At 32.7% G+C, this 21,361-nt stretch overlaps 3 protein-coding genes across 4 annotated transcripts; 1 reads left to right on the top strand and 2 right to left on the bottom strand.

Annotated features, from left to right (window-relative positions):
- Nucleotides 1-926: 926 nt before the first annotated feature.
- Nucleotides 927-3,508, bottom strand: LOC108452491 (4-coumarate--CoA ligase-like 6). The gene is made up of 6 exons (XM_017750285.2): nucleotides 2,192-3,508; nucleotides 1,910-2,099; nucleotides 1,679-1,824; nucleotides 1,523-1,590; nucleotides 1,321-1,423; nucleotides 927-1,212 (listed from the first exon to the last, which is right to left on the bottom strand). Exons 1-6 carry the CDS (start codon nucleotides 3,260-3,262, stop codon nucleotides 1,093-1,095), a joined length of 1,698 nt encoding a protein of 565 aa, XP_017605774.1. The 5' UTR covers nucleotides 3,263-3,508; the 3' UTR covers nucleotides 927-1,092.
- Nucleotides 3,509-7,285: 3,777 nt separating this feature from the next.
- LOC108453295 (protein ENHANCED DISEASE RESISTANCE 2-like) lies at nucleotides 7,286-16,416 on the bottom strand. 2 transcript variants are annotated; one of them, XM_017751319.2, is made up of 22 exons: nucleotides 15,620-16,416; nucleotides 15,107-15,181; nucleotides 14,559-14,612; nucleotides 13,858-13,923; nucleotides 13,559-13,662; nucleotides 12,853-12,920; nucleotides 12,652-12,768; nucleotides 12,452-12,492; nucleotides 12,243-12,343; nucleotides 11,979-12,074; nucleotides 11,090-11,154; nucleotides 10,925-10,996; nucleotides 10,679-10,834; nucleotides 10,144-10,376; nucleotides 10,022-10,061; nucleotides 9,756-9,910; nucleotides 9,558-9,659; nucleotides 8,668-8,712; nucleotides 8,445-8,585; nucleotides 8,173-8,268; nucleotides 7,980-8,081; nucleotides 7,286-7,603 (listed from the first exon to the last, which is right to left on the bottom strand). In XM_017751319.2, the coding sequence occupies exons 1-22, from the start codon at nucleotides 15,755-15,757 to the stop codon at nucleotides 7,496-7,498; spliced, it is 2,175 nt and encodes a 724-aa protein (XP_017606808.1). In that variant the 5' UTR covers nucleotides 15,758-16,416; the 3' UTR covers nucleotides 7,286-7,495. The 2 variants fall into 2 exon arrangements, with proteins under 2 accessions (XP_017606808.1, XP_052881452.1); XM_053025492.1 differs by having other exon boundaries at nucleotides 10,144-10,349.
- Nucleotides 16,417-20,032: 3,616 nt separating this feature from the next.
- LOC108452508 (ATP-dependent 6-phosphofructokinase 2-like) lies at nucleotides 20,033-21,160 on the top strand. The gene is made up of 2 exons (XM_017750304.2): nucleotides 20,033-20,529; nucleotides 20,647-21,160. Exons 1-2 carry the CDS (start codon nucleotides 20,425-20,427, stop codon nucleotides 20,911-20,913), a joined length of 372 nt encoding a protein of 123 aa, XP_017605793.1. The 5' UTR covers nucleotides 20,033-20,424; the 3' UTR covers nucleotides 20,914-21,160.
- Nucleotides 21,161-21,361: the final 201 nt, after the last annotated feature.

Below are 21,361 nucleotides of genomic sequence, written 5' to 3'. Positions count from 1 at the left end.
GGCTATATAAAATCGTGTCTCTAAAGGTTGAATAAGACGGGGCAACGAACAAAGTAGAATCAACCCTAGATCTTCCTTATCATCTTGAACCTCCATGGCCTCCAAGTTTGAGAGAATTTCTTTAAACACTTTGTTAAGTGTTCGTGTACTGACGCACCTTCCTCCAAACGATGAGCATAAAGACACCGCTTCATATGCAACTTGCTTGTTAGAGTTTTCGACATACATATTTGTTCTAGCCTCTTCCATAATGCGTGGCGTTTTCTCTTTCATCACATCCCGCAAAATTTCGTTGGACAAATGCGGATGTAATTGTGTTAATGCCTTTCGATCCTTACGCTTCTTCTCTTCATCTGTTAATGTCGAAGGCATCTTATCTATCCTAGCAGGGCATCCTCTAGATCCATCGTGCAAGAACGCTTGCATCTTAATTTGCCACAACGCAAATCGGTGTTGCGATCCAACAATGAATTTCATACTTCAAAGACGCCATTACCGTGATCGAGATGAATAACCGGAAGCTCGATACCAATTTGTGAAAAATAAAATAGAATAAAATAAATAAAATAAAGAACACATAAATTTTACGTGAAACCCTTTCGGAAAAAAAAAAACCACAGGCGAGGAGAAGAAAATTCACTATGTCGAAAAATTTTTACACAAATACAAGAGGAATAGACTATGTCTATTTATAGGCTTGCAAAGCCATATTCTAGTAGGATTGAAACACCTTATCCTAATCAATATAAAATAGATGGAGTTTAATAAGGTTTAAAACCTTATTCTAAAATAAAATAAAAGAAGTCTAGTTCTATATGGATTTTACTTTTATTTTATTTTCCATCGTATTTTATTTAAATAAGAATTTGGGTCACTTAATTCTAACATTATGCAATGATAATATAATGGAAGGAAGTTAGTAGGAGTTTTCTTCCAATTTTTGCAGAATCTGAGGATATTCTATTTCATTGCAGATATGGTAAATATAATTACATGAAGCACAAATATGGAACCTTGAACTTAAAAGGCGAATCAACTTAAACCCACACAAATTTTGCCATTTGACTATCGGCATAAGGAACAAAGATGATGTTACAGTCTACAACTTGAGCTTAACAACTTTTTAAGTTCTCTTCGAAGGATCTTGCCTGTAGCAGACTTTGGTATTGATTTTGTAAACACCACCTTTCTTATTTTCTTATAAGGTGCAACCTAATAAATAATAAAGAAGAAAGTAGCTGGTAAGTGTTTAATAAACAAGACAGCAAAAAAATGAAAAAGCTGGCGGTATTTGGTATGATTTGGCAACAACTTGCTCACCTGCATAGCCACAAAGCCCATCACATCTTCCTGGTTGAGTGTACTACCATGCCTTGTTACCACAAATGCCACTGGTATCTCCCCATATACTTCATCCATTTCTCTGAGGCACCCAAAATAGAAACAAATAGGTTCATTTATCCTTCGAGGAATCAAAGGCAAAATGCTTCCTTGTTTAGCATTAGAGAAAATTACTACTTACCCAATTACAGCAGCGTCAAGTATATGGGGATGGGAAATCAATATTGCCTCTAAATCAGCAGGTGCTATCTGAATGATACATGAAATTGTAAATACCATGTTAAACGGGATTTTAGATCATTAGATTATGACTCGTTGTAAAGTATGAAAGCCATGCCTGATAGCCATTGTACTTTATAATCTCTTTTAAGCGGTCAGATACATACAAATACCCATCTTCATCAAAACAAACTATGTCACCAGTACGTAGCCAACCATCTTTGTCAATTGCCATCTTGGTGGCCACATCATTATTCAAGTATCCTACAAAATCACATAAGCTACCTTTAATCATATTCAAAGTATGAGGTCACCCCATATTTTAATGAAGAGTTCGTCAATTGTTTACGTTGCATAATTGCAGGTCCCTTTAGCCAAAGCTCGCCATAATATTCCGGACGTAAAGGAGAGCCAGAATTCCAATCCATCACTTTAGCTTGCATATTTGGGGCAAGAAGTCCTATTGAACAATATTTATGACATTGTTGGGTGTTGAATCCACGAGTTCCTACCGCAGTTGTTTCAGTCATGCCATAACCCTATTAACATATAACATTCAATCAAGCTTAAGAATCAAATTCAAGGGCTAATAGTTAATCACCAAGTAAGTGTTAAGCCTTAATATATATACCTGAATGAAATCAACGTGAGGAAGAACCTGAAAAAAATCCTCTATGATTTTCCTGCTTGTGGGAGCAGCACCACAAGAAACCTGTTTCAAACTCTTGAAGCTATTTTCAGTATTGGTAGCACCTTTGGCTATCATTACCAATGTTGTTAGTATAGGTGGAACAAGTGGAAAGTGAGTAACTCCGTAGTAATCAATTAGTTTCACCGCTTCATTGCCATCAAATCTCCGCATAAGAACAATGGTAGAACCCAGTGATAACAATCCAACCACAAAAAGTGATAATCCATAGATATGGAACATAGGCACCACAGCTAAATAAACGTTCTTTGAACTTGAATATTCATACTGTGAAGCTTCAAATTTTACAAAAAGCTCAACCATTGCTATTAAATTCCCATGTGTTAATACAACTCCCTTACTAACACCTGTAGTACCTGATGAATACATAATTACCGCAGTGTCTTGCTGCCTAATTACTGGCCTCGGTGCTTTACCAAATCGGCCACCGATAAGCTCATGGAAAGCGGAAAAACCAATATTTTCTGAATCAAAGTCGATGTTTTGTGGTACCCCAATTGCATGAACACCCAAGTTGTTGAGTTGGTCAATCTTTTCAAGTGAAGTAAAAGCAAAACGTACACTACAATCAGAAACCTGTTTCTTGATCTCAATCGTACTACTTAGTGGATTCATGGCACTAACGATTGCACCTAAATATAGAATGCTGAAGAAAATGATGGGAAAGTGAGAAGAATTTGGCAACAGAAGCAAGACTACATCACCTTGAGAAACACCTAGGCGGTGGAGACCAGAGGCCATAGATTGGATTAAAGGTAAAAGCTTTGAATAAGGTATTGAATACCCAGAGGAGGAATCGATCAAAGCAGTGACCCCATCATGTTTGTGAGAGAAAACGAAGGAAACAATATCAAGAAATGGATCAGTGGGGAGAGATATAGAGGGATGTTTGCTGGAATAGATTCCTGTTTCCGGCGAATACCAGTTAGGAAAATCACTAATTTTGGATTCTGAAGTTTGGAGGCTTATATGTGAGCTTAAGCTTGTTGCCATTGATAGAGGGAGAAAATATTTTGATATTGTAGGTTTGCAGTAGTTTGAGCTTTGTCAGGTGCTGCAAAAGGATGGACTGCTATGGATTTGGCTTTGGCCACCTTTGCTTTGCCTTTGAGTTCCAATCTCAAAGGACTGACTTATAAATAACAGGGAGTGGCAATGGAAAACGGAATTTTCAATTATTGATGTCGGCTTCATTGATAGGCAATAAACGGGTCAAACGCAGAAAATTTGGAAGATGAAAACCAGAATTCAACTTTTCTCGAAAGACAGTTTTTATAGAGAAGTCCAATTTAAATTTTAAAATAATGAGAATTTAATTAGTTTAGAATATAGTCTCTAAATTATTTGCCTGTCAATGTTTCAGTCACCAAATTAGAACCACGTCTTTCTATTTTGTCACTTTTTGGATCCGAACTCTTTTGTTTTGTGTTTAATTGGTATAATAATATATTTATTCCTTAACAATTATACATACTATCAATTGTCTTAATTTTAAATAATTTAAATAATTTAATTATTTACATTTATAAATTCTATTAATTTAATCCTCAAATACATTTTCATCTTCACCTTTATTATTTTTTCTTTTCATATTCTCTCTTAATCTTAGAAGATCAACATTGACATAGAATAAAATTATTCTATTAACGATTTAATATTTAATAATTCAGACATAAAATAATTTGGTTCTATTAATTAATTTGAAATTATTACATGTAGTGAAACTTAAATTAGAATAAATTGTATAATAGATTGATAACAGTTTGTTTATGTAATAATTTCATTTTAGTTGTAGTTACATAATTTATTTTGATCTGAATTTAAATATCTTCAAGTTATTCATGACAAATGTTGCTCATCATCAGCACTCCGGCGCTTTCCACCTAGCCACTGGCGGTTGTTGAGGCAAAATGAATGTTGCCCCCACCCTGTTAAAGACAGACGAATAAAGTTCGGTATTGCATCCGCTCCCATTTGCATGGAGAAATAAGATGGCTCACCTTCGCATCTTTAGGAAGAGCACCCAACGCGCACTCCCCCAACTCCGTCAAACTTCATCTAATAGCCGCCTCTCGTCCAAGTAAAAATTTAAGTATAAACGCTCTCCTCTCTCTCTGTTGTACATTAAATATACCCCTTTTTTTAAAAAAGTGATACAAACCCTCTTGGCTATTAAAGGGATTAAAAAAAAAAATGGCTTGCAATCTAAGAAAACTTATAGAAATAAAATTCTCTTTAATTGGCAATTAAGGAGATACATTACGTGTTATACTTTTAATTTCATCTACAGTATATTCATTTAGAACCACAAATAACATAGTCATCATATCTCTTCCAATTCTATAACATAAGGGCCAACAAATTCTACATATGCACAAAATGATGTAAAAATAATTTGTTTATTTATTCTTCTAAGGAATATATCATTACATTTATCATATAAAAAAAGAATTTTCTAATTTATTTTTTTAGATGAATGATGAAATTTATTAATCCAATAATACAATTAAACTGCCACAAATTTTTAATTTAACTAAATAAAAACAAAAAATTAAGTTAATAAATAAGATTTAGGAATAAATTTTAAATTTACACATGAATTTTAATAAAATGTATAATGTGATACATACACTTTGATTTAATGTAATTATACATATTAAATTTTAATTTTTATTCAATTATATGCACTAAAAGTCATGTTGTTTATATTAGGTCGTTTTCTCATAATAGTCTCTTGAACACACACTACATCCAAAAAGAATCACCCAAATAAAAATTTACTACTAGATGTTCAAATCTGGTTGAATTTTAAGTGTGAATAACCTTTAATCACTAAGTCAAACACAAAAGTTCACTATAAAAAATATCTAAAATAAAATTGTCCCGTCTTAAATAACCTTAAACAATTTATTATTATTAATGAATAAACAAATTACCCTTAATTCATTTCGTAAAAAGTAAATAATTGGAGAAACCCATTCTGATGGTAATTATAAAATATTCAAAAAAATCATTTTCTTTTACGTATAAACTTTTAATTCTTAAATAAAAGTTTGGATGCAACGTTTTCTATAATATAAACTGAAGTCAACCCTTTACTTTCTCCAGTAAATTAAATTTATGAGATTCAACTCTCTATATTGATTTGATTAAATAAAGATGAGTTTTAGAAATGCAAATTGAAGGCACAGACACGCATGCTTAGCCGGCCAACCGATAATGTGTAGGCAGGCATTAATAGTAGAGTCATCTTAACTTGCGTCAATAATATTATTGTATATTAAAAAGACAAAGTCTAAAATGCTGGAAGAGTAGATAGATTAAAGCATAATTAAACCATAAAAATTTGAGAAAATCTAATTGTATGTAATGTAATAAGTTTGAGTCATTTCATTGTTTGCAAGGCTGCAGTTGAGTTTTGAATGTTTACCAATTATTTTCTCAACCGTTTGCTGTTAAAGTCTCACTAACTATTGATCCAGAGACCTAGACCAACCCAATTGCAAATTCCACATGGAACATTGGAGGATCAATATTTTGGTCCAACTTGGCAATCACGAGCAAATTGCTTTGCTAGTAAACTTCAAGCATTATAATTATATTTATATTCAAATAAATATAGAATAAAATACATTAAAAAACATAGTATATATTTTCCTGTAATTAGTTAGTTATTTGAATGGACTGAGAGGGGTGCTCATTATTCATTTGTTTTATTTCTAGTTCTATTATGCGTTGGTTAAGCAGCCATTGCCTCGTCACACTGCCTATATTCAATTCTTAAATTAGTTTGGTCTCTGTCGTCACACCTAACATTATTCAACATTTAACTTTTATTGAAAGTAACATTTTAAATTTCAATCAATTTTTTACTTTCCATAACCCTTTCAATTTTTCTCTTAGTATTTAAACACGCAACTATGCATTTTCTTTCTCTTTTTACATTTTAAACTAAAATAATTGCATACGTTGTATAAATATTTTAGTTAAACACATATTGTTGATGTAGTTGAGATTTAACTTACGTTAAGGGCGTCTAGAAATAAATTTACCATATCACATAATTACAATAAAATATTTTAAGTCAAATAAGCTTCATTTATTATCTAAGTTTTTACTTCAGCCGATAATTCTTAGGGTATATTCTCCATTGCTTTTGGGATGAACTTTTTTTAAAAAAAGTACTTTTCTCTTAAAAGTAATGAAGAACACATATCATTGGAACAACTTTTTTAATTTTTGGGATGAGCTTTTTTAGAGATGAATAAATTTTATCTTTTTCAGCTAAAAAATACTTTTGGCTATTATTTTACTTTTTTAACCTTACTTTTTGACTTAAAATGTGTTTAATGCTATTATTTTGTGTTCTCTTTCTTGGTTATTTAATATGTGTTTTACAAATGTGTTAAAACATTAATTAAAAATAAAAATATTTTTAAAATAATACAATTGTGTCAATATCTAATTACAAATATTTAATTATTATATTTAAATATTTAAATATAGTTTATATATTCTAATTAAATTTAATAAATAATTAATATTAATTACTTAGAAATATTTAAAATTAATATTATATATTAAAATATTAACAATAAATTATAATAAATTATTTTTTATATTTTTACTAAAATATCATAATATTAACTAATTTAAACATCATTTAAATATATATTTATTACTTTATAATATCATGTCTAAAATAGACATTTTACTTTTTAAAAGTATCTTTTTGACAGAATATCAAACACTTAAATTTTTCCAAAGCACTTCTCAAAAGTACTCAAAAACACTTTTTCACAGCACTTTTTAAAAGTACTTTTCAAAAACAATGAAGAACTGGTCTTTCTTATCACGCCAACTACATTATAAGCGGATATGATTATCACGATATACCATTCATATTCTCAACCACAAAATGATAGAGAACACTTACTATAATATTTGCAAAAATTGATGAAAATAGCATGGCCATCACCCATCACAATCTCTTCGTCTCTTCTATTTGCTCCATAGTTTTATATTTCCTTTAACAAATAGCCAGCCAGAAATAGAATTAACGGACAAAACAATTTTCATTTTCTTTTAAATACTTTTCTTGAATATCCTATTTGGGAAAAAAAATGATGGCGTCTTCCTTGAATATTTAATGACAGAAAATGTGAATGAAAGTATGAATATCAGAAGAATGATTCGTATAAAATCAGTTGCAGTCCGTCAAAACAATCAAGATGGATCAGTGTCGAGCTTTGGAACTATGGCAGACGATAGCTCTATATGAGAAACACGGACCGCACCAATTAGCCGCTCTGGCAGCTCATCCGTTGTGTTTGCCTAAGGTGGAGAAAAGAAAAGGAAATTTAAAAGAAAAAAATGCAACCACTTTTAAGCCAACATATAGTAACGCAACACAAGTAAATCACAAATGTGACTACAATGCCCTACGCCTAAATTCTACCAGCGATGGGCAGTAGCCCTGTATAGCCCTATGAAACCAGAACTGTGTGGTTAGATATCATGTGAAGACTATTATGAGTGTACTCTTTGCTCCTAACATGCCATTAATAATGAAAACAATCATTAATGCCGCTTCCTACTAAATCTGCATGCTCGCAAGTCAGTGTACGGTGCAGCAATAAATCGCAAAGCAAGTATTATTTTCCCGATAACAGTGCTGTTTGAGGCAAATTATGTTTTAGAAGAACTGTACCTGTACAAGAAAAGCCATGTCAACCACCAATGTTGTAATTACACCAATAACAAGCCCCAGGACTCCATTAGCAACCGTAGAAGAACCTATGTCAATATCAACCTACAGAGAGAAACAAACAAATAAACCCACATCACAAAGATCCTTACATATTGCTACATTTAGGTATTAAAGAAATCATAAGGATTCTTACTTCTAAGTACTTGGGACCACGGATATAGTTGCAATCAACAGCTTTTCCCAACAAACAAGGGGTGCTCCCAACACTCTGTCGCACAATCCATGATCCCTGCAAGATCCCAGGTGAACAATTCAAGAACAAGTTTTCAAAGGAGAAAAGCAAAGGATAGACAAAGTAACTGGACGGAAGGAACCATGGAGGGACAATTAGAAGGAAGACTGCCTCCAACTGTCTCAAACATCCTGATTTAAACATTAGTCCAAACACAATGAAGAGAGAGATACCTTTGGTACTGATGGAATAAGCTTCAGTCTACTATTGCGGAATTCATCATCACCATCAACAAATCGATGCAAAAGGGAACCAGGTACTAGTTCCTTCGTCACAAAATAAAATACCATACTATAGTGTGTTGAGCCAGGAACCTAGGGCAAAAACAACATAAACCACTCAACATCCTGATCCATTAGTATAGGATACAACACTACCTGCATCATGAATACTTACTTGAACATTAAAGACCAAAGAGAAAAGGCCCATTTGTGAAGCAATCTACAAAAAGAAGCAACAAGGATTAGAGAACTGTAAATATACTCCATAAAATAATTAATGGATTTTCCACATCAACATAGTTCATAGTGACAATCCAAGAAAACCATAACCAAAGAAAACTTGGTCAAGGCAAAGCATGGCTCTTATAAGTGTAATGTAACTCTTTGTTCCATTTTTTTCACCAAAAAATTAGCTTAATCACAGTAGTAACATAAACATGGTACTCTAATTTGGAGTTCCTTCTACAAAGTCCTGTAGGTTCAGGTTAATTATACTTCATTTCCATTAAAAAAGTGTTTCCTGTTTAGTTGTAAAACTATCATATACCCTTCATTTAATAAAAAATGTGGATATATTTGAAGGTTGTGGATTCTATTCCCAAAATACTATCAGACAAGTTTGAGGTCCTAGCTTCAAGTCTTAGCACGCAGATGGGGTGCCCAAAGGAATGAGACTCTGATACCTCCATCTTGCAACCTAACTAATGGAGCTAACAAAAGAATTTTTATCTGCCACATGCATAACCTGAATCCAATCTAAATAACAACTATTTCAGGTTGTGGAGTTGCTACAACAAGAAATGCAACTCAACGTATAAGTAAACCAATCAGTTACAATGCAACCGGTTTTGTCTCCCATGTGTATCACAATGTGCACCGTGATTTGAAGTAAAGGCTTAAAGGACGGCAGAACAGAGACCATAATAGCAAATGGAGCAGAAATAACTAAATAAACTAATCATATACTAACAATCCAGCTTTATCAGGAAATAAGATACAGACTATTGAAGTGAAGCAGAAGAGTACAGAGGCAAACTACAATAAAACATAACTTCTCAGACTCACTTGTGCAGCACATCCTTGACGCCTAACAACATGATCCATTCTTTTCGTGTCTTTAAACCAATCAACAGCAACAAGATCCATTAAATGCTTCCCTGCAGGAATCTTCATTGCATATAGGGAGAAGTGCAAACAAAAACATAAGATATTGATTTGCATGTACAAAATGTAACTAGAAGAAACAAGCACAAGAATGGGAACCTTTGTTTTATTGTAACAAAAATGTTGGCTACGGACTCTGAAATTGTTACCATCTGATATAGTCCAACAGTTACGAGAATTATCACGGTCATCGCGTCGTAGATTACCAGAAAAGCATGACAAATCAATTTTCTCAATTGGTTCTTCTTCTAGGGCTTTAATTCATAAAAAACATTGTATATTTGAGATAAAAAGTCAGTCCCGCAAATTTATCTTATCCAATTACAACAAAAGAATCCAATATAACATTATTAGTAGGACCCCACCTGTTCTCTTGAAATCATTGTCACTTTTAGTCGGATATGCCTGAAAATTTTAGTGAAATAAGAAACCTATAGTTAGGAATAATTCAAACAAAAATTATATAAAGATAATGATAATATAAAACCTCTTGTTCTGCCTCAGGCATTTGTTCTTCATCCTCGTCAGAGTATTCATCCATCAACACAGAGTTTCGGTTTGCAGCATTTGTTTGATCAAGAGAAGGGGCAGAGGGAACAGATAACTCAAACATCCTCTGAGTCTTCTTTGAGGAAACTGAAGATGAGGCCATATTGACCATAACTGGGATTCTAGGAGTAGCAATTCTTTCATCTGTTTGGGCAAACCATTCACGCAATCCTGTGTGAGAGGTTAAAAGATGTTTAAACAAGGATGATGAATATAGCCATTAAAAAAACGACAGAATTGTAGTTTTCTTAACATTGCATTACACCATTCTTTTTAATTCTTCAACCCTGTTTATTAGGACAGTGGGATGTCAAGGTGCAGATCAGATTGGTATTGCAAAAAAGAAAAAGGAAAAACTTTTTCTTTTTGTTGATGGAAGTAATGAGAATAGAAAGAAATATACCAAGGAAATATGAAATATCATCCCATCTTTCAATGTAATGTAACATGCAAAATAGAGAAACAAAACTCACCGGCAACACTATTTAACATCTGAAGAAGACAGTGTTGCTGAAATGATGAAATATAACCCACACCCCATCCTTTTAAATCAATCTGCATGAGATGCTGCACCTGTGTTCTGGGCTTCCCATTTCGAGATTTCATAGGGGAAATGTTGAACCCTCCACCTGAGAAAATTGGACTTAGTCTGCAATATACTAAAAATTAAATACTGTCTTTCAAGTCTCAACACAGCCAAGGGATTAGCATAAGCTTACTCTCAACATGAGCCCGCACATGTCCTGGTTGTGGGCCACAATTCTCATGCTCCCTAGAACGAAATAATACAACTGCACCATAACCAGAACAAGAGAAAAGGAGAAATATCTGAAGCTAGAAAATAAACATATATTTAAGATATAAGTTAATCTGCAAAGACTTACCATAACTTCCATCATCATTTCGGCGCCAATAACGCACATAGCATAGGTCACGGGGCCATACAAACCTGCAAAAACATGGTGCATACACTTTAAAATTGCGCATGCTTCATGAGCAAAGGTTTCTTTTGAAAACTGAAGCATATAGAAATGTTCCACAAAGTTGCAAAAATGATACTCAATGAAGTGAACAAAGTGTTATAAAAAAGCTTGGATGATAGTAACAATAATAATAGTAAGCTCACTATCGTTGTTGAAAAATAAACTCAAAAGTCCCGTTGTCTCTGAAAACAACTAGTGTACATATACATACATACATGCATACATGTATCATACAAAGATTTATATGAAGAAAATTTAGTAGGCAAAGCCACTAACTCTTCATCAATCTTAGCGAAAGCCATTCCAGATTACAAGGTAATATTTCAGTAAAATGTCAAAGCCAGAAAATGCAAAAAAAAAAAAAAAGCTTCAATTTCCAATTCTTGTAGTACACCTATACACAATCATTTCTCTCCATCTCTAGGTCTTTTCTATTACTTCTGTCCCAATTGCTCAGCTTTCCCTTTTACTTTTTCTCCTCGCCTTTTATTCATACAGAGTGAAGTTTATCTTTTCTCGTTCCTTCTTTTGATGCTTACCAGCATGTGTCCAGCATACTTAGTGTAACCTGTCCATTTTTCGGATTTTCTAAATGCTTTGGTTAGACAAAATATAGTGTCAACAACCAAAGTTTGCCTCGCATCAAAAGTAAATGTGCTAAAAAGGGTTCACGAACTTGTTTTCCTAAGAATTTTTGGTTCCCAAAACAGAACTATGCTGGTACTGCTTCAAAAGATAAATATTCAATAAATGAAAATAGAAATTATTTAAATTGGAGAGCATATATTACACAGGGAACCAGTCCAACTGAAGCCTGTGATAAAGTATAGCTGTATGCCCATCTACCTCTTCAACTAAACTACCATACTGAAAGCTACAATCCCACCTGCAGAAAGTAATTGATATAAATAAGAAATAGGGAAATTTCCCAAAATATCTAAATCAAATAACTCTTGAAAAGTCTCACAAATTCAGCGGATAACCTAGGTATGAATCTGCATCACATTGAATAAACTAAAAGATATATTTTAACAGGAAAAATAAGGAAACCTACTCAAATCGAGTTCCATCCATACTCATTACAAGACCAAATATTTCCTCACATGTAGCTTCCACAACACCGACAGCCTTCATTGCCCTACTACAGCTCCTTGGCTACATCAAGAAAGTATAAGCTATAATTATCACCCACAACAATTTAATGCACTGAGAAAATAAATAAATAAATGAAAACATAAAGCAAGAAATGGAACAGTTCCATACAAGGTAATCAACTTCAAGAAGCTCTTCAAAAATGCGAAGTCCTGTCATATCAAATAAAATGTTCAGGTCCATAAATGATCCGTCAATGGCACTGCAACATTATGATAATTAAAATACTTTTCCTGTCTTTCACTACAACCTATTTTTACTTGGATTGAACTTTAAAGCCAATAAAATGGAATGGTAAATGAAAAACAAACCGTTTTGACATTGAAGGAGGCGCCAATGTTTTCTAGAAAATGCTTGGTTGTTCGCATTTTGATTTGACAATTCTGAGTCAAAGTCCTGTGTCCAGTCAAATATTGAATCTGGAGGACCTGACATTTTTATATAAATGTTGAGTTTCCTAACATTGCACTAAATAGTGTAGAAAAGATGAGAAAAGGAAATCAAATGAGAACCGTTTCCAATTGTCGTTCTCCTCAGTAAATCTGGAGGAGCATCATCTTCATCCTCCTGGGCACTAAACCTGAAGAAAATATTAAGAAACTAAAGGTTTGGCCAAGGATTGCTAATCTCGTCTTATCATTACAAAGAAAACCTTGGGGGGATATGCCAACAACTGATAAGAAACAAGGTACTTCAATTCATTTTAATTTGACAATCAGCCTTATATGGAGTTGGAGCAAATGAACTAGGCTTTATTCAGTTCGTCACTAAACTTAACAGGAGGCAGTTCAATTGTGCATTAATCTAGCATAGATGCAAGGATAATGAACTACTTGATATTCATCTATAATCAGCAGACTAGTTACAAGACACGGGCTTATATTGAAATTAGCAAAACTTATTTTCCTGTTCCAAACATGAAATATCATAGAATTCATCTATGTTGTACTCTAAAAGTTGCAACATGGGGTAAGATGCAAGACATGTATGAAATCCAACAAAACACAAGACACAATTAATTATTCTAACCTTCTCCCACTCATTTATGAAAATAACTCTCTACCCATGAGGATTTGATCCGAAGACTTAAAGACACTCAAGTAGCTTTACAAAAGACCACAGCCACACACCCACCAGACTCGCCACAAAATAACATTCACTTTTATCAACACAGATAGACAACAGCAAAAAGAAAAATGGTGGTAAATTGGCACTTACTGACTTTCATGATCTGATGATGAAGCAGTCCTCCCATTATCCATCCCAGATTTATATTCAAAAGAAACATATTTGTTGCCATTTGCAACTTGTGACTCTTGATGCTGCACATGAAAATATGCAACCAGACAATTAAATCGATCTGGGTAACAGATTAACATTAAAAAATTTATATTAAGTTCACGAAGAAAATACGACCCTAGTCCATTGCACAGAGGTTATAAGGGTGAACCAACTATAAAATGCAAGTCTTCAACATGGAAAGAAGCAGGAATTAGGTTACAAACTCAGAGATGTACCTTATCAATTACAGACTCTATTTTTTCCTTCCACATTAGGGCTTCCTGGATGTTGAATGCTGCCATCTTGAAAGAAGAAAACAGACATGGATCTATTTTAGGTTCCCAAAATTCAAAAGCATAAGATTTTGTAACTGGATGTAAAAGGAAACATAGGGACCAAAGAGGTCACATAGTAAATCCAAAACATTTATCGCTTATGCTTCCACAATGACAGAGAAACACAGTGCAATTTAAGCATGTATTACTTTGAAAACAGATGCCTCTCTAGTCTCGTCAGATAAAAATTTCAGTCCCATTTAATAATAAATTCACTCATAATAAAGAGGCTAACTCAACTCAGGATGTACCAAACCATCAAGAGCAATCAAAGTGGAACTCAAATACATGTCCATATAGTAAAGCTAAGCACATCACCAATATATGCCAATGTGACTAAAGTCCTTCAGCATAGAACTGGCAAAACCATTGTTCATTTATCAAAAAGTACATGAGATAAGTGATCTGACAACAGCAAAGTAGCAATTGGGGTTCATTCCTAGAAACTCTCCTCCTGGTGGCAGGTAAGAGCCTAAGAGAGAAGAAGCCAGAAACATGTTTCATTTCTCTAAATTGAATAACCAACAAAGCAACATGAGGTTATTAAGCATCTAAGAATATACATTCTTTTACTGTTTTCTATAATTAAAATAAGAACAAACCGTGATTCTGTGGTACTTCTCTTTCTTGTTGTAAACAGATAAAACATAAACCATCTGCAAAATATAAACCAAGAGAAAGTCAAAATGAAGAATAAACGAGTGTTCTATCAAAAGGAATACATTTCACATTGCACTAGAATATAACTTCTTATGAAACATAACTGTGATCAAACAACCATGCATAAACTGAGACAATATGCGAGAGCATTCATGAGTCTCAACAAAAGAAAGAGAGGACAGGGAAGAGCAATAAAATATAATAAGCAAAACAGCAGGTCAATAAGGAGACTACCAAATCTCTAGAAGACAACAATATAAAATGCATAGTAATCACCAGTATAAGAATGCAGGTTATTTCTGATCTGATAATATGCTTACGAATACACACATGTACACATACAAGTACATCTATCTATGTATATATGATATTAGAGAGTTTCAGCCTTGGCTACCGACAGCAACATTTTGCACTGTAATTACCTAACATCGATATGCTAAAATAGAATACAAGCAAACACACACATACAAACAAGGAGACAACAACTCACGTGTCCATGGTGAGTCTTCAAGCCTCTATCCTCCACTCTACAGTTTCCATCTATCAACATAGTCTTTATTGGAACCTGATTTTGGGAACACCAGCGTTCTTAACCGTTAACAACAGTGCTTGAATTTAGTTATAAAATGAACGCATTGCACAAAAGCGAATAGTCAGAAGAAACACAAAGGTTTTTCGAAAAAATGAAAATAAAAATAACTCTGCTCTCTTTCATAAACAGTAAGAATATGAGGCACCTTGTCAACAAGATGCTCCTGCTTTTACTAAAAGCACGGCATCATTAACCATAAAAGCTCCATTACTTAAAATAAAATTAAACCGAAGGCAATTGCACTTAATTTAACGTTTTAAAAGCAACTTTTCTCTCTTCTGCGATCCTAAAAAACAAAAGACGAAATCAACTTTTTTTTAATTATTATAAATACTTATATCCTTTAAGAAGCTAAAAAATGCCCAAGCAAAATTAAGAATTCTAAAACAAAAAAAAAAAAAAATTAAAGACCTGAGTATCTTGTGGCTTTCTCTTGTAGTAAGCCAGAAGCCGATTTTCGAGCACGAAATACCGCATGTGTATGAAGGAGCGGCCGATCTTCCTTCGTCCATATCTCACCATCCATCCTTCGTACACCACCTTTGACATTCCTGTCCTCTCAAAATCCACCAACAAGAACCGAAATTCCAGCTCACTATGCAAAATCGGAAGCTTAGATCGTAATCTTTGCTCCCGCGATATCAGTACCGCCTAAATCATTCGATCTCTAATCATCTGTCACTTTATCTTTGAAATAGGGACGAATCGAAGGTTCTTAATCTACAATAGCTTCAACGATTGGAATTCAACGTTGCGGAGAACACGAGAATCACAAAAGCGAATTTTGATTTTGTAAGTTACGATATAGGGATAAGAAGAAACAAAGCGGCAACAAGAAAACAAGTAAACTTAAAGAGAGGAAAAAAAAGAGAAAGAGACAAGAGCAAGCAGGATCAAATGAAGTTTACAGAGGAGAACTGAATTTTTTTTTTTTTTGAAAAAAAATTAGTGAACGTATTTTGAAAGAGAAAAAAAAGGGACGGTAAGAGAATATTTTATATCGGGTAAAATATATTTGGATAAACTGTGCTTAAAGTAACTAAACTATTAGTATATTTACATTTTAGTCATTAAACTTCAAAAAGTTACAAAATAATCACTAAACTGTTTTGAAGTTTTCATTTAAGTAATTAGATTGTTAAGGGTGAGTTTGGATGAGCGGTGCGTTTAGCTGCGGTCAGTGTAAAAACAACGGTGGCGGTGAGATTAGATATTGTAACAATATTGTAGCGTGAGACAAAAAGTAAACTAAATGCACCGCACCGCACCGCACTACCGTCTCAAACCCACCCTAAGTTTTTTTTTCTAAAGTCTAACTAACAAGCTTCAAACAAGGATTTGATGATTGATGTAGTAGATCAACACCCACCGATAAGTAGTGTAACGCCCCCTAACCCTATACCGTCATCGAAACAGGGTTATGAGACATTACCAGTCAGTACAATCCAATTTCGGTCATTAATTAAAATAAATATTTACACACATCCTAGTTTTAAGATGTTGTCCCTTTAATGGGCCCTCGCGGTCCAATATGAACAGTAAAATCAATTCGGGACTAATTTAGAATCACTACGAATTTTTAGTAAATTTCAAAATTCATACTTAGTAAATTTCAAAATTCATACTACATACCGTTACCAACCATAATTTACTCATTTCATGAGTACATCTACAACCTAAATTACTCTCATAAAACATCCTAGGTACATGCCATTACCAATAGTTAACACACTTTACCTTAATGAATTCGGGATCGAACTGGGATGCTGATTCAACGTTCTATCTTTACTAGACTGCTGCACGAAACAAACCGTCTGTTGAGTATGGTATACTCAATGGTATTTCCATAATCCGAACACTTAATAATATAACAATTAAACTTAAAATCACAATAACAATTATAAGTATTCATTTATTTGTTTTATAGATAAAATTTCAATTACTTACCATATAAATTCTATACAAGTCATATAACAAATGAATAACATATTTGTTCAATTCTTTTCATTTACTTACCGTATAAATTCTATACAATATATTCACAATTCACTTGTTTTCACACTTTACTTCTTAACAATATACCATTTTAATTCATTCTAACATCAATCATCATCCATATGAACTTCACTCATTTCATGAACCTTTTGGTTCATGTTTTCAATCTCATATCTCAATTTCAATTCTCAATTCAATTTCTTATTTCATTCCAATAGCTCAATCTATCAAATTCACTCGATTTATCTTTTCACTTATTTACCCTATTAACAAGACTCGGACCTTGGCGGATACACGGATCCAACCAAACACACCAATATGGCACCCAATGCCTCATCGGATAGTTCAAGCAATATTTGACACCCAAAGGTCTCATCGGCCTAACAAGTAAAGTTGGTACCCAAGACCTCATCGAATCTATCCGAAGAAATATAGTGACACCCAGTGTCTCATCGACTCGAGGTCGAAGAATCCTGAACACTTCCAATCCTATGGCATGCCAACTATATCCGACTCAGCCCGATCATGTTAATAGGGTATTCAATTCACTTTTCAATTTTTCAATCAATACACATTTTAATTAATCACATAAATTCATAATTCAATACAATTCAATTCACTTTTCAATAACAAATATCCAAATATCACAAATCTCATATTTAAAATTTTCAAACAATTTATATTTCAATTCAATTCAAATAATCAATATATATTCAATATTCAATATATATATCTATATATATATCGTAATTCAATCAATATAAATTCAATAAATTCATCACATACTATATCAATCCATTTCATTTGCAAAACACAATAATTCTTACTTCAAAACACTTAATATACATATTAAGAAATAAATTCAACAATTAAGTATTAGGTTCGGATTATAGAAATACAAACCGTAATTTTCGAGCTAACTCCGTTGACTTTGTCTTGTCCTTTCTTAGCCGAGATTTACGGTACCACATTGACTACTGAAATTAATACAATTCATAATCATTAATACATTACTAATTCATATCTTGAGTTATAGAATTCTAAATTAAGATCCGCTAATTTTTCCTGAAACTAGACTCACAAATCTTCTCACAATAAAATTTTCAGAATTTTGGTTTAGCCATTAAGTACAGTTTATTCTTTAAATTCACCCCTATTCTGCTGTCTGACAGTTTCGTCCCTTCTTCACTAAAAATTAATTAGCTCACAGTACAGAACTCGGATAACATTCTCGTTGATTTCTAATGAAAATAGACTCATTAGGGATTCTAAACATATAACTTTAAGCCTCTAATTATTTTTATTTAATTTTTGGTGATTTTCCAAAGTCAGACCAGGGGAACCCGAATTCATTCTGACCTTGTCTCACAAAATTCATTATATCTCATAATTTACAATTCAATTGCTTATATCGTTTCTTCTATAAGAACCTAGACTCAATAATATTTAATTTCATATTTTATTCATCCTCTAATTCAATTTATACAATTTTTGGTGATTTTTCAAACTTAGACTACTGCTGCTGTCCAAAATAGTCTTAGTACAAAATGTTGATTTGCTTTAATTTCAATTTAATTCTAACTAAATTCACTTACTTTTCTATCTTAATTCATACTTTATTTCTATTCAAATTTCATCCATACTCTCATTTAAATATTAAATTTCCAGCATACTTTCCTAATTTCAAAATTTCATCAATTTAGTCCCTACAACATAAAACTTATAACTTACTTTACAATTTGATCCTATTATCAATTCTAGCTTGAAATTTACTCAATTAAACCCTTAATTCACTATTTTATTCAACATGAACTATACTTGAAAATCTATAAACTCTCAAAATATCAACTTAATTTCATCAAAGTCTTGTTCCAAAGCTTCTAAAACATCAAAATTTAAGAAGAAATTACTTAATTGACTTACCAAATTAAACTTTGAGCCTTGAAACCCAATTTTCCTTTTTTTTTTTCTTTCTTTCTTTCTCCCCTGTTTCTTCTCTGTTTCGTTTGCTTTCATTCTGTTTCTTATGTTTCTTTACTTATTTATATAATATAATATATAATATAATATACTATAATATAATAATAATTTAATATATATTTTAACACATAAAAATCTCAGATTTTTATGTTTATGCCGCCTCACTTTAGACAAATAGCATAATTGCCATTTTGGTCCTCTTCATTTTCTTTTAATCTACAATTCAACTTTCATCCTTTATTCAATTTAGTCATTTTTCCTAATTACTCTTAATTAAACTAAATTTACTTAATTAAACTCTAATTAACCACTCAATTGACTTCGTAAATATTTTTAATAAATATTTACGAATCTATTTTTCAGAAACGGAGACCCGAAAATACACTTTTTCGGTAACGGTAAAATTCGGGTCGTTACAAGTAGAATAATATACTGTAAATTCAAGTCGATCTTATAGTCAATGTCAAAATTGAAAAAGAAAGCTATTTAAATTTTAGTTTGTAAATTCCTGACAATCAAAGTTGTTTTATAAAAAACTGAATCATAGGAGAGAAGGGGAATGAGAGCTTTTAATTAGTGCAAACGGTGTGAATAGAGAAGGTTATACAACATCTAATAATCTAATAATTTAAATAAAACTTTTGAATAATTTAATAATTATTTTGTAATTTTTAAAATTAAGTGATCAAAATATAAATTTACTAATAATTTAATAATCTTAAGCGTAATATATTTTTATTTATTTATAATTTAAATTACATTTTAGTTACCAAATTTTAAAATTGTTTGATCATTGAACTCTTAATTACTGTTAACAATTTAACTCTAAGCTAATGTGGCGGTCAACAATATTTTTTATTATTAATTTTTTCTTATCCATCTCATCCACCTCAATTTTTTTTCCTTTTTTCTCCGTTCTTTCTTCTTCATTCTCAGCTTCCAAAAGGAGCTTGGCCGACTAAAACCGTAGAAGCCACAAGAAGATGCTTAAAATAGTGCTTGATGGACACAAGACTCTGGAACCTTTTTTTTCTCCTTCTCGCCACTTAGAGATATATCAGAGCAAGTCCCCGTAAACAGATTTTCTTTGACCGTTGTGCAACCAGGGCTGCTATCATCACGTGCGGAGGACTCTATCTTGGGATGAATACTTGTATAAGGGAGCTGGTTGTTGGCCTTTGGGAGCTCTATGGGGTGCGCCAATTTTACGGTTTCACCTAGTTGAGCTCAATCCCAAGATAATGCATTGCTGGCATAGGAAGGGCGAGACTGTGCTTAGAACATCTACGGTTGTCTTTGACCTCACAAAGATTGTTGATGCTGTTGAGAACCACGTCTTTAATCAGGTTTTCTTGTTGTTTGCCAATTATGTATATGCATATATTAGTTTCTGAAGTAATTGGATGTGTTTCTGTCTTAATTGGATAATGAATTTGACATAAACTAAATTGAACATATTATAGGTTTACATTATAGGCGAAGATGGCACAATGCGTAGTGTTGTCAAAATATTTGAGGAGTCTCAGCGGCGGAAACCGAAAGTAGGAGTTACCGGAATTTCGAAAACTGTTGACAACGATGTGAGCATAATTGATAGATCATTTGGATTCCAGACAGCTGTAGAAATGATTGAGCAAGTAATCCATGTAGCTCGGTCGTATGAATGGAATCGGCGTAGTGAAGCTAATGGGTGGAAGCAATACACGCAGTTTTGTCAAGTCCTAGGCTAGCAAATTTCAGTTCTATTTTATTTTTACTTATTTATTTCTGTCTAGTAACAACAATGGCAGTAACAGAGATTATTGCTACTGCAGCAGGGTCCTTATTCCCTCAAAATGGCAAAATATTATTTTTGTGACTTGAAGATTTTAAAAGGTTAAAATGTGTGTATTTTTCAAAAAATAGGAATTTAATCTCTGTTAACACCGTTAATTTTCTTGTTAACCCATTTAAATTTAATAATTTAATTTTGCCCCAAAGATAAATTTGTTGCAGTGTCGATATTAGTTAAGATAGTTGTATGGCTACTCCAAAGCCAACTAGGTTTTACCATTTCTACAAAAACCATGTTAAATGAAAGGGAATTCAGTTGTGAAATAGCAATAAGCCCATCAAGCAAACAAATCACCATTAAACAATGCTCTAGCATATATCCATTACCAGTAAACTAAGAAAATT

Source organism: Gossypium arboreum, chromosome 1 (genome assembly GCF_025698485.1).
Source record: "Gossypium arboreum isolate Shixiya-1 chromosome 1, ASM2569848v2, whole genome shotgun sequence".
NCBI lineage: Eukaryota > Viridiplantae > Streptophyta > Magnoliopsida > Malvales > Malvaceae > Gossypium > Gossypium arboreum.
Note: the sequence above shows the minus strand (reverse complement) of the source record. Positions and strands in the feature narration are given on the sequence as shown.